The following is a 12500-nucleotide window of genomic DNA, read 5'->3' on the forward strand; positions in this document are numbered from 1 at the left end:
TAGGACACAAGACTTGGTAAAGACCAATTTAGAATGCCAGGCAGTATAGTCATAACTCTTGCAAGAAATGACTTTACCTTGTCAGTACAGGTTCTTTGGTCAGGTTCAATTCGTTTTCAATGGAAATATGTTAGCCATTGATCGTTTTAAGGGATGAAGGCTATTTGATGTGAGATGCGTCCAAAAAATGGTTAAGAGGTGTGCATTATAACCTGGAATATAAGGCACAGTGTGGTAATACTCATTCTTATTCTCACTTCAATGCAACGTAATTACAAAAATGAGGGTGTATATAATGCAAAACTTGTGGAGAGTTTCCTATCTTTTGGAATGTGTCTATATATGACATTAGTGAGACAAGTGTATTTTTCACTAGCCTATTCGTTTATTACTCATAATAATTATTGGTTTAACTTATTTCACTCATAGCGGTTGAGGATTCTCTACACCAAGATCCTGGGCGCCCTTCAAACCATGCCCCAGGATGCTGCCTACAGGAAGTACACTGAGCAAATTGTCAACGACCGGTTCGAAGCAGTGAAAACGGTAATGTTTCCCGGAATAGATGCAAAGAACAATTGATTACTTCCCTAGTCCCTTATACAAGATTATAGCCGGAAAGTGAAATTAAAGATACCAGATAGTGTGATTGGTTGATTCGAAACATGAAACATTGTCTTGTAAGTTACTTAATATTGCTGTGGAACGTTGCCATGAGCATGAGACTCGCGCTCTGAATGATATTGTAATGTTATATTCTGTTCCAATTCTGTAGGTGTCAAATGTAGGAAAACTGGAGCAGAAGATCAATGGTGGTCAGATAGAGGAAGTCATTGCACAGGTATTATTATTATTCCAGTGCACAGGTATTATTATTATTCCAGTGCACAGGTATTATTCCAGTGCACAGGTGTTATTCCAGTGCAAAGGTGTTATTCCAGTGCACAGGTGTTATTCCAGTGCACAGGTATTATTCATTTTTCAGTGCACAGTGGTCATGAATTTCTCTCTTAAATTGAGTGCCCTTCCCCCCCGGTAAGATGTTAACATGCTCCCACCTCTGCAGGCCGAATTTGAGCTGTCTTTGGCTAGGAAGATGTCAGAATGGAAACCATGGGAACCACTCATTGATGAACCACCTCCTAATCAATGGAAATGGCCGATCTAAGTAGGCTCAACTCAAGAACAAATATTTCAGGTTAATTTTGTTTTGATGTAGTTATTTATGCTCCAAGTAACCAATAAAACTGTCTGTAAATATATTAACTGTATGTACAATCGTTACTTTCTTTTATAGATACATCCACATAGCAGACTTGTAAGCTACCAGCTGCACATACACTACACATTGTCTTATTAGTGTTTAGCTTTCCTTATAAAAAGGCCAGGTATGGAAAAAGTAATGGCATTTCTACTCTGGAAATCTTTAGAACATTCAAAATGAGTACCGTCTGCTATTACTGACAAATGGAAGTTATTTACTCCAGCCTCAAAGTCTAGTATTTGAATAGTGTATTTGCAAAGGATATATGATGTGGAACAGCTTTGAAAATAGGCTTGTATAATGTTTATGGTAGTGAATGTTTCCAAATTTACACATACCTGATTTTAACTGTAGAGGGCGCCAGTGGTCTGAGATACATAAAGGGGACTATTAACATGCCCAAACTAAGCGCATAGAAGAGCCAGAACATTTATGGTAAAGATGTCATGCTGTGATTTTAAATCACTAACGAGGCATGGTGAGATTTACTGAAAGTGTTTGTACAGACAGATACTTTACCAGCGCAATCAGCCAAAGATGTTAAATTGCTTAAAAGATCACACAAATGATATGTGTTGGAAAGGCTTTGAGAGGTGGGGTAGGAGAGAGTATATATGTTTTTAAAATCATTGTGTGGCAATGACTTAATGGCTATTCGTGTTGGAGTTACACACTGAAGAGACGGCCGCCTTGAAAAGATTGTTATTCCCATGTACAGCTACAGATAGAAAACCCCAACATTCCATGAGTAGGATTCATAATAAAAGATACATAAGGGCAGGTATTAAAAACATGATCCAATATTTCAACTAATTTATCAAAAGACAGGTAAGACAGTTAAAGCTACAAAACAGACTGTAGTAAAATACAAAATCTAGTCGTATAAATAGTTTTGGTCTGTTGATGTGATATTAACTATTTACAAGTTAGAATATTATTTTCCATATCCCCCACCCCATACAATAGCATCTGACAACTCTTTATTTACAATATCGATTTTTGACCTCAGGTTGCATCTCAAAACCAGAGCATCTGTAAAAATAGACAATATCTCCCTCTTTTAAAACGGATTACCCACAAATTACATTTTAGAAGTGGTTAAATCAAATTAAACCAATGACCTCAGCAAATCAAACAGACAGCAGTCCAACAATACAACATTTGGCATTAGTTACAACAATGCAATTGTATCAAAGCAATTTGACAAACAACAAGAAATGAAAAAAGGCACAAATGACAAGACCACATAGTATCCAGCACCAAAGACAAACAGGCAGAGTTTTTTTTTTTTTTTTTTTTTTTTAGGGCAAAGCAAACCACATTCCTCCACTACACAGTTCACTTGTTTTTGCACAATAAAACATAGCATTCTTTCTTTCGAGGGGTTGTTGTCATGGTTACATGAGGGACTCAAGGCTCTCGGTGGCATTGGCCGAGCCTGTGGGGATGGTGCCGTTGTTCTCGGAGGACCGCAGGGTCTTCTCGTCCTCTTTGGTGCTCACCAGGCTCAGGATAGCTTTGAAAAGGAACTGATACTGCTCCTGCGGGGGGGGGGGGGGGGGGGGGATAAAGAACACAAAAGCAGAAGAATGAGGTTTTTGTGAATATATTGACATTTGGGCTGTGATGACTTGATGCCCTTCAGTGTCTGGGAATAGTTTTAGCACTTAAGACAAAGCAACCATGATCTGCATTTCCAGCATAGTGCAGCAATAAAGAGCAAATAAGTCAATAGTAAGACATAGTCCTCCAAACAAACAAACAGTTCTATGCATATTTCATTGTTTGGAGGACAATTTAAAGGTTTTACATTCTCATGGTTTATTTGTTTGCAGGTGTGCATGGTTTATTTAATGTCTGCTTTTGCGGTTGCCTTTTCCTTCAAAACATTTCTTTACTTCAGAACAAATTGTAAGGGTATTCCTGATTGGTGCACAAACAATTCAGCAACAGTGGAGTGAAATGGGAAACAAGACCCAGGAAGAGGCCGATGAGGAACTCTGCTCTTACCATGTCAGTGAAGACCCCCGGCCTCATAAGGTTGGTCATCCGGGCCGTTTGGTACACGTCCACACAGTTCTCCTCCTCCACCTGGTCTGCCAACGTCGTCACGGCACAGAACATTCCAGCAGTGGACCCCCCATACCTGTTCAGTAAAACAGACCTCAGTAATACTGGACAAGGTCAAGAAACAGTAGAGGGAGCACATGTTCATATCTTTCGTAATATTTTGGTTGTATGAATTGCATGGTAGATAAGGAGGGACTAAAGTATGGAAGACCACATCAGACCTCATAGAGCCATTTGAGACCAGCATCTGCAGTGTCACTGAGTACATAACAAAAATGCATGTCTCTGGAACTCTGGAGTTCTAGGATAACAATGCCATACCGATCGTGAACGACTATGGTTCCCTCCCGGTGACGCGTGTCTTCTCTGATGATGTTGATCAGCTCAAAGGTGTTGCTCATGGGGCTGTCTGGGTTGGGCCAGCGAGGGGTCCGGTACTGACGCACCTCCAGAACATAGTCATCCTGGAGCGCACACACACACACACGGGCAAGGGCAGTAAGTTCTCTTACAATTGCAGCTCTCCTCCTTCACCTAACATTTTATAGTGAGGCTGAAGAAGTAGCACACCTGTAGACATCATTTATCACAATCTGTGCACAAAACGAAACTAAACAAATAATCATGTCGGTTGAGTCATGCACACACAAAGCTAATACAACATACTTACTTGTGTAGCTTCCAGTAGAAAGTCATGAACTACCAACAGCTCCTCATTAGGCAAACACACATTGTCCTCCCCAGTAAAGGTTACAGTAAATGTCTCACAGTTGATTGGCTGGTCTTTAATGGGCCAGTACACACACTCATCTTCCTCAACCTAAGAGGGGGTGAAAGGAGAGTGGGGTGAACATGCATCTTGCCTCCTCCTAAATGTCACTGAATGGCTAAGGTTTGTCTCAATAGATATGTGTCTGCTGAAGCATTATTACTTGTAACAAAGGGTGCTTGATAGTAGATACAACAAATATGTTATGTTATGTTCAATTATGTTACTGATGCTTTTTTTACATTAAAATGTGTATAATTAACATATTAAAAAGAAGGTCTTCTCAGGATTTGTGGTATCGATTGACTGACTGACCTGGCCATGGATGTCTGGAAGGGAGACAATGATCTGGGAGTTGTGGTCCCAGATCATCCTCCAGAAGTCCCTGATTGTGCAGGGCAGAGGGTGCTGGGTAATGATGAATTCACAGCTCTGACGGTAACCCTGAAACAGAGTCAACACAAGGTCAGAGCAGGTCTTTACAGTGCCGTCAAAACATGTTCACAATGGGGAATCATTGTCTTCTGTTACCATGACATAAGAGGCATTCATGTAGTCAGAGGACTCTCCTGGTGTAGTGGATAGGCACACTCTGGACCTCTCCACTTCAGTACATAAAATACAATAAATAGATAAATAATTCATATAAAAAATTAGAAATCATGAAAGAGTTCAGCATAAAACACACGACAACTCAGTAAACACATAAAAAAAAAGGTAATAGCAACTATTGAACTATTGTTCATATGAACATCAATGAACAATAATTGTATTTGTATTTGATTATGTATTATTATTATTTTATTTTATTTCTTGCAGTGGGGAAAATAAGTATTTGAACCCCTGCCGATTTCGCAAGTTTGGCCACTTGCAAAGAAATGTGTGATCTATAATTGTAATGGTAGGTGTATTTTAACAGCGAGGAATAGAATATCAACAAACAAATCCAGAAAACTGCATTTTATAACATTTATGACTTTATTTGTATTTGATGCAGAAAATAAGTATTTGAACCCCCAAGCCAACAGCAAGAATTCTGGCTCCCAATGACCAGTTATGTGCCCAAGAAGCACACAGATTAGTCCTCATTAGGCCTAACAGGGTACACCTGATCTCAACTGGTGACGTGTAGAAAAGAAACCTGTCCAAAGAATCATACTTCACACCTTCAACCTCACCACCATGGGCAAGACCAAAGAGTTGACCAAGGACGTCAGAGATAAGATTGTAGACCTGCACAAGGCTGGAATGGGTTACAAAACCATCGGCAAGCAGCTTGGTGAGAAGCAGACAACTATTGGTGCGATTATTCGTAAATGGAAGCAACACCAAACAACTGTCAATCGCTCTAGGTCTGGGGCTCCATGCAAGATATCCCCCCGTGCGGTATCGGTGATCATCCGAAAGGTGCAGAATAACCCCAGAACTACACAGGGGGAGCTTGTGAATGATCTCAAGGCAGCTGGGACCACAGTCACCAAGAAAACCATTGGCAACACACTACGCCGTAATGGTCTGAAGTACTGCAGAACTCGCAAGGTCCCCCTGCTCAAGGAAGCACATGTACAGGGCCGTCTGAAGTTTGCCAATGAACACTTGAATGATTCTAAGGAGGATTGGGAGACAGGATGTGGTCAGATGAGACCAAAATCAAGCTTTTTGGCATCAACTCGACTTGCCGTGTTTGGAGGGGTAAGAATGCTGAATATGACACCATCCCCACCGTCAAGCATGGAGGTGGAAACATTATGCTTTGGGGCTGTTTCTCTGCCAAGGGTACAGGACGACTCCACTGCATCGAGGGGACTATGGATGGGGCCATGTAATGTGGAATATTGGGCTTGAACCTCATTCCCTCATTCCCTCCCATTGAAAACGCAACCTTAAGGATTTGGAGAGGATCTGCAAAGAGGAGTGGACCAAAATCCCTCCTGAGATGTGTGTAAACCTGGTGACCAACTACAAGAAAAGTCTGACGTCTGTGCTTGCCAACAAGGGTTATTCCACCAAGTACTAAGTCATGTTTTGCTAGGGGTTCAAATACTTATTTTCTGCATCAAATGCAAATTAAGTCATAAATGTTATAAAATGCAGTTTTCTGGATTTTTTTGTTGATATTCTGTTTCTCACTGTTAAAATACACCTACTATTACAATTATAGATCACACATTTCTTTGCAAGTGGCCAAACTTGCGAAATCGGCAGGGGTTCAAATACTTATTTTCCACACTGTATGTAAAGTAGTATTTATTTATTGTTCCACTAGGTCTCTATTGCTCGTGGCTTGATTGTTCCCTCCTTTGTACGTCGCTTTGGATAAAAGCTTCTGCTAAATGACTAAATGTAAATGGAATCATCTGAAAGCTATTCAATCACAGGGTCACATGGTTCGCCACCCACCTGGCATGAGAGAGGAGGTCCTGTTCTTCTCCACGTTGCCCTCTTTTAGCGCAGATGTGTAATCACATTGCTTCACATTGGTCTGGCTAACCAGCTGCAGAAACGCACACACCCAAATAAATAAAAAAGGTCAAATCCACCCTGCAGCCCATTGTATGTGAAGCACCATCCATCCAGGAGGGAATCATCATTATTTCATCCCTACCTTGAACTGCTTCTCCAGCCTGGTCTTGCCCGAGGGGCCGGGGGTCAGGAGGTCGGAGACGTAGGCATGGATGCGGCTGGAGGAGACCTCTGTCTCCTTGCTGAGGATGGCCTCCACCAGGGCATCGTGGATGAACACATACTGCTCCTGTCGGGACAGAGAGAAGGGCCTCACAATGGTGGATGTTGCCATGGAAACTCACACTGTACATACATAAAGCATATATGGAAGATAAACAATTGATATGATAGAGCTCTCTATGGAGACGTTTTTGGTGTGAGAACCATGATAATTTGTTCTATGTCTTGAAACATTGTTTTCCCAGGTTATACGTTCATGGACTGTGTAGATTATGCCGATTCTTACCTCGGTCTGCACCAGGAAGTTCCTCTGTGTGCGGATGTGTTTCAGGAAGCCCATGATGTTCACTGTGCCCTGCTCTTTGATCTGCCGAAGCATGCTGTCCAGCACGATGTAGGTACCTGTTCTTCCCACGCCAGCACTGAGGGCAAAGCAAACACTGGAATGGTACTCTCATACTCTTTACCACTGTTTAACATCACCACCTTTGTTCGAAAGTCTAGAATGCATACGTTAAATCAGTGCACATATGCCAATGACCAGTTTAATTAAAACCATCAACATCAACGGAGGCATTTGGGATTTCCCATTTTCTAACTTAACTTAATAGTTCTCTATAATAGTTTAATAGTTTTCTCTAAAGTATTATCATGCAATTCTGCTGCTGCAGACCTGCAGTGGACCACCACAGGCCCCATGTCAGCGGTCCGGGCCCGTGAGGACTTCTGGACGAATGACAGGACAGGCAGGGTGTAGTCTGGGACCCCCATGTCAGGCCACTGGGTGTAGTGGTATTGGCGGACAATCCGCTCCTGACTGCGGCCCTTTTGGGACCCCTGTGAGAAGGAACAGAGGGCGAACATGAAAAGTAAGATCTCTTTCCTCTCTACAGCAGTTCTTTTTTTAAGTTCTTGTACTGTCTGAAAATAATAAGTTCCCTATAGAGGAACACTTTAGGGTTCTGGATGAGGTTCTGGATGGCATTTTTCTTTCATGACTTTTAAAAAGAACCCTTTGACAATACAGTTCTTCTCTATAAAGCAGATAGCCCAAAGAATCCAAACGATCCTTATAATATAAAGATCTAGGGGTAGGTAGGTAGAACTGCCTAGGGCTTTTTCGAGGGAAGAACCTTTCTTTCTAAGAATGACAAGCTTATAATGGACTAGACAGATATAGAATCTTCCCAGTTCCTAATGGAATTGAAAGGGTCTAATCAGCCGTAAAAAGGACTTTTCTATTGAATGATAAAAATGAGGTCAGTGGAGCACGGGATGCACTTCTTTAACCATTCCTCACTGACCCTTTTGATGCTGATGTTCCGCAAGGTAAATGTTCTTTGTGTGTAGTAGGCCAGGGCTTTGGTGCTTTTCAGAGTGACCAAGAAGCATCCATACTCCTCCTGGTTGTCCATTGGCCAGTACTGATCACACTTCCTCTGCAAGAAGAAAACACAGAGCCGGTGTAACCACACTAGTTAATGCATCATCACTGATTCCTCCACTGATACCACTGACCATTCTAGTGATATCACACCAGACTTAAAGCAGGTCAGGTCACCCCAAAACGACATCACTAACTCAGGAAGGTCTGCAGCATGGCTTACCCGTCCCTTCTCCACCAGGTTGGTGATCATGACGATCACACCCACGTTCTGCTCCCAGACCATCCTCCAGAAGTCTTCCAGACTGGCCTTCATTGGGCCCTGGGCTGCTATGAAGGCTTTGGGGTGGTTGAAGGCCTACAGTGGGGACATATGTGTTAGAGTAGTGTCCTCATTTGAATTGAAGGCTTTGGGGTGGTTGAAGGCCTACAGTGGGGACACATGTATTAGAGTAGTGTCTTCATTTGAAATGGAGAGGTCTAAGCCTGTGTTAGAGCTGGTGATTATTTTTGTTTTTTTTCCAGAGCCTCACATCCACATAGTTTGCGTTGATGTAGTCTCCGCACTCTCCCTCCTTATCAAGATTGGGTGCCAGCTTCACTCGGCTGTGGTCGTCTAAAACACACACAAAAAATCAAGTTAGGTATGTGTCTAATTACATGTGCATGCAAATCTGTGCGTGTGTAAAATGCCTATGTGTGTTTGCCCATAACTGTATGTATGTATGTGTGTGTGTGTGTGTGTGCGTGTGTGTGTGGGCGCGTGTGTGTGTGTGTGTGTGTGTGTGTGTGTGTGTGTGTGTGTGTGTGTGTGTGTGTGTGTGTGTGTGTGTGTGTGTGTGTGTGTGTGTGTGTGTGTGTTAATATGAGAGACTCTTACAGGCCAGGATGTTGATGTATCTGTTCTTGCCCTTGTTGTCTGGGTGGTTAGAGCTGTCGGTGGTCATGCCCATGTCCACAGTGCAGGACTGAATCTCCTAGAAGAACCGTTTATAAAACCTGGTCACATGGAGCCCCAGATCCTCGTAGCAGACTAAACACTGTGTCACACAGCATGCAGAAACCATGCATACAGACAAACAAACAAACAAACAAACACACAAACAAACTACTGCCATGAAAAACTACTTCAGTAAGAAAAAGACAAGAGACAGATAGAGAGGTACGCAGGACCACTACGGCTACCGACACCATGAACAAGAACTCCAAAAAAGAAGAAGAAGAAGAAGAAAAAAAACAACATCAAAGGGAGAAGTGTCTTACCTCGTAAGACTCTTTCAAGATCTAATGAGGGGGGGAGTGAGAATGCAGAAAGCACAGCAATGAAATTCCATGACCAGACGGTGAACAGCAAGTGCAGATACATGAGGTAAAATAGTAGGTGTGTGCGAGAGGGAGAGAAAGAGAGAGATACAGAGAGGGAGAAGGAGAGAGTGAGAGAAAGAAAGAAAGAAAGAAAGAGGAAGAGGGAGGTGGGGGAGGGGGGAGAAGGGGTGAGAGAGACCTCTGGTGTGGTCATGGCCACTCATGCTACAGAGTGGGGTGGGGGGGGGGTTATATCTGACTGGGTCTGCTGTGTTGTGTGGTAAGGTCATGCAGTCTGACCACAGTCTGTACACACAGAAGTGCCCTCAGGCAGTGAGCGTGCTGGTCCATATTTCCTACGCATGCTCACCAACAACAACAATAACAACAACACAACGGGGGAGGTCGTGACATTATCACGGCAGACAAAAGAAAATGATTTTTATATCCCCCTCCATTACAAATACATAATTGTATCATTTCTAATGTCCAGAGAGAGAGAGAACCTCTGCAACTCAAAGGTTGAATTTTACTTGAATTGAATTACAGAAACCAGATTAAAGTTTTTTTTGTTGGTTTATGTGTGGCTCTGTTAAGAATACAAATCTTCACTGAGAAAAAGAAATCCACGTCAATGCAAGCAACTGCTTTGCCAAACAACCTCTGCCATCACCGACTTCACCAGACCACCTTTCCTATGTATCTCTGGCCAGTGTGGTAAACCAGCTTCCATAATATGGTTCTTCTCTTTGCTGAATAGAAAATGATGATTGCAAGCATCAAGTCACTCTCTACAGAATGTAGTTAATATGTAGTAAGTTGCTGTGTGGGGGAGAGAGTGAGGTAGAGGAAGGTAAGTCGATGTGTGGGGAGGGTGTGACGTACCTCAAACTCTTTAGAGAACGTGTGTGTGGTGTGAAGCTCAGCGACATGTTTCACAAAGTCCTTAACAGGGAGGGCTTCATTCTCCTCTACAAACAAAACCACACAAAAAGCTGGTATTAAAAGGTTACCATCTACATATACTGGTGTGTGTATGTGTGTGTGTGGGAGGGAGACAACGTGTGGAAGAGTGATTGCTCGGACGTGTGTTTGTGTGTGTCTCTGTCACTATGTGTGTGTAGATCTGAGAGCAAGCGTGATTTAACCTACCTGTGCCCGTGGGTAAGAGTAGGGGCGTGGATGGAGCTGAGAAGACCCTGGGAGAGGTGTTATCCTCCACAAAGAAGTGAGCCGTCTGGAAACACTTCCTGTAAAAACACACTCTACCACTTTTACAAAGATGGGATGCAGATGAGTACGAGACTGCAGACCTCTGTCATATTGGTATCTTACAGTAATAACAATTACAATTAATAACAATTGCAACAGCATTGAGAGCAATATGAAGAGCAAACATATTAGTAATAGTTGAAGTATTGTTATTAAGACTTATCATGGACCCTGACATCAGGCCTGAAGCCCATCCAGTGCCACCGCTTCTTTGACATGCCAGGGTTCTTTACCTCCAGTAGATGAGGATGCCCACCAGCACCAGTAGGCACAGGATGGTGAGGGTGGACACCACTGCCAGGGGTACCACCGTGCGCTTCTCCCTCTCCACGCCCCCCACCATGCCCACCCGGGACTCGGGGCTGCTGTTACTGGCCTCTGTGAGGGAGACAGACTCTACTTAGGAGTGCTACAGCTGAGTACACCAACCTTTGATTACGTCTAATTCCTCTGTAAGTGTAAAAGATGCAAATAACCCTGGTAACAGTGGGACAGACAAAGCATCCATCTGATGGAATGATACATTCATTTGATCAACATACAATACATATTCTGTTTCATTTTTTCTTTAATTAATTCCAGTGATGACAACAGGTCATTGAGGAAGCAATGGCTCCACCGACATAATACTGCAGGTGTGATAAAAGACCTTCTTCCTCAAAGCACAAACAGGTCCCATCTGACTCGACATGTTACCTGTATAGGGCCCATCCAAAGGCTCCGTGTTTGTGAGTTTGGTCAAAGTGATCTCTACAGATATCTTAGCGTTTGGAAAGATCTCCAGCAGCACGCTCTCTCCAGAGCCACTGTCCTCCCCCTCAAAGGCAGGCGCCCCGGGGGCTGCGTCCGCTCTATCTGGCTTCATCTCCTCAGCGCCTCTGGCCCTCGTGCTCTCAAAGTAAAACCTGGACACGGCCTCCTTCTCAGCGCTGACCATCAGCTTCCCATCCTGCCCTGTTCTCGCGTTGCGGTCTTCCTCCGTGGCCGCGTGCAAGTGTGTTCGTGTTTCGATTGCCACCAACGAGGGGTTTTCCCTCTCCCACTCCCGCTCTAGTTCCTCCAGGAAGATGGCTGGCCCAGAGCCACTGCTCTCCCCCTGGGTAAGCAGTGTGCTAGGGCCTTCATCAGTGAGGATAGAGGGGTGGGGTGGGGAGGACGTGTCCCTGTGCATTTTGGTAGCAGTAGCTGTAAGAGACAAGCCTGGTATGGTTACTGGCATCAGTGGGGACTGCCTGTACTAGAAGATGTAGAGGAGCAAGGCAGAGGCACCTACAGATCCACTGCAGCGAGAGCAAAGAGGAAGGAGCTCTACCTTAAAGAAGCAAGAAACCAAGACAGCCACCAGGGGGCAGTGTCTGGCTGGAAGGAACAAAGTGGAGGGCACAAGGCATCCCCTGTGTGGTGAGGTGATGCCAATCCTGGAGAAGGAGGAGGAAGAGACGACAGGAGAGGAACCAACACCATGTCTGTACTCAATCGGAGAGGGGCAACAGCAGTGCGAGTATGCACTGAGATGCGCATGATTGTGATCTGTGAAGTTTGTGAGAGCCAAGGCTATAATTTACACCTAAGAGAAGTCACTGACTAAGTAGGACAAGTAGGATGCAACGGGGAAATAGCCGAACTGCTGAGGCTGATGCTAAATCACTAGAAAACCTACTACCAGGCTTTCATTTTAACACTCATCACAATCATCCACAATCAACACTCATCACAATCAACATAAAAAAAAAAACCTATAACATTACAGA

The 12500-nt window shown here is 43.6% G+C and overlaps 2 protein-coding genes across 4 annotated transcripts in view; one reads left to right on the forward strand and one right to left on the reverse strand.

The window, feature by feature from the left end:
- ndufa5 (NADH:ubiquinone oxidoreductase subunit A5) overlaps positions 1 to 1262 on the forward strand; it is a 1989-nt gene extending 727 nt beyond the window's left edge. The window contains exons 2-4 of the mRNA XM_031583399.1: positions 430 to 546; positions 776 to 841; positions 1067 to 1262. Of these exons, the coding sequence (XP_031439259.1) occupies positions 430 to 546; positions 776 to 841; positions 1067 to 1168 (285 nt within the window). The 3' untranslated portion in view covers positions 1169 to 1262. The remainder of the gene's footprint in view (positions 1 to 429; positions 547 to 775; positions 842 to 1066) is intronic.
- A 689-nt stretch (positions 1263 to 1951) lies between these two features.
- ptprz1b (protein tyrosine phosphatase receptor type Z1b) overlaps positions 1952 to 12500 on the reverse strand; it is a 39628-nt gene continuing 29079 nt past the window's right edge. For 2 of the 3 annotated variants that reach the window (XM_031582669.2, XM_031582670.2), the window contains exons 13-30: positions 10983 to 11127; positions 10630 to 10727; positions 10363 to 10448; positions 9436 to 9456; positions 9053 to 9149; positions 8706 to 8788; positions 8396 to 8530; positions 8093 to 8227; positions 7462 to 7625; positions 7075 to 7210; positions 6709 to 6855; positions 6504 to 6597; positions 4635 to 4708; positions 4419 to 4547; positions 4005 to 4154; positions 3656 to 3798; positions 3275 to 3410; positions 1952 to 2805 (exon numbers count right to left, since the gene is read on the reverse strand). In XM_031582669.2, the coding sequence (XP_031438529.1) occupies positions 2662 to 2805; positions 3275 to 3410; positions 3656 to 3798; positions 4005 to 4154; positions 4419 to 4547; positions 4635 to 4708; positions 6504 to 6597; positions 6709 to 6855; positions 7075 to 7210; positions 7462 to 7625; positions 8093 to 8227; positions 8396 to 8530; positions 8706 to 8788; positions 9053 to 9149; positions 9436 to 9456; positions 10363 to 10448; positions 10630 to 10727; positions 10983 to 11127 (2117 nt within the window). In that variant the 3' untranslated portion in view covers positions 1952 to 2661. The remainder of the gene's footprint in view (positions 2806 to 3274; positions 3411 to 3655; positions 3799 to 4004; positions 4155 to 4418; positions 4548 to 4634; positions 4709 to 6503; positions 6598 to 6708; positions 6856 to 7074; positions 7211 to 7461; positions 7626 to 8092; positions 8228 to 8395; positions 8531 to 8705; positions 8789 to 9052; positions 9150 to 9435; positions 9457 to 10362; positions 10449 to 10629; positions 10728 to 10982; positions 11128 to 12500) is intronic. The other variant, XM_031582671.2, reaches the window with a different exon arrangement.

The sequence above is a fragment of the Clupea harengus genome, chromosome 16 (assembly GCF_900700415.2).
Source record: "Clupea harengus chromosome 16, Ch_v2.0.2, whole genome shotgun sequence".
Taxonomy (NCBI): domain Eukaryota; kingdom Metazoa; phylum Chordata; class Actinopteri; order Clupeiformes; family Clupeidae; genus Clupea; species Clupea harengus.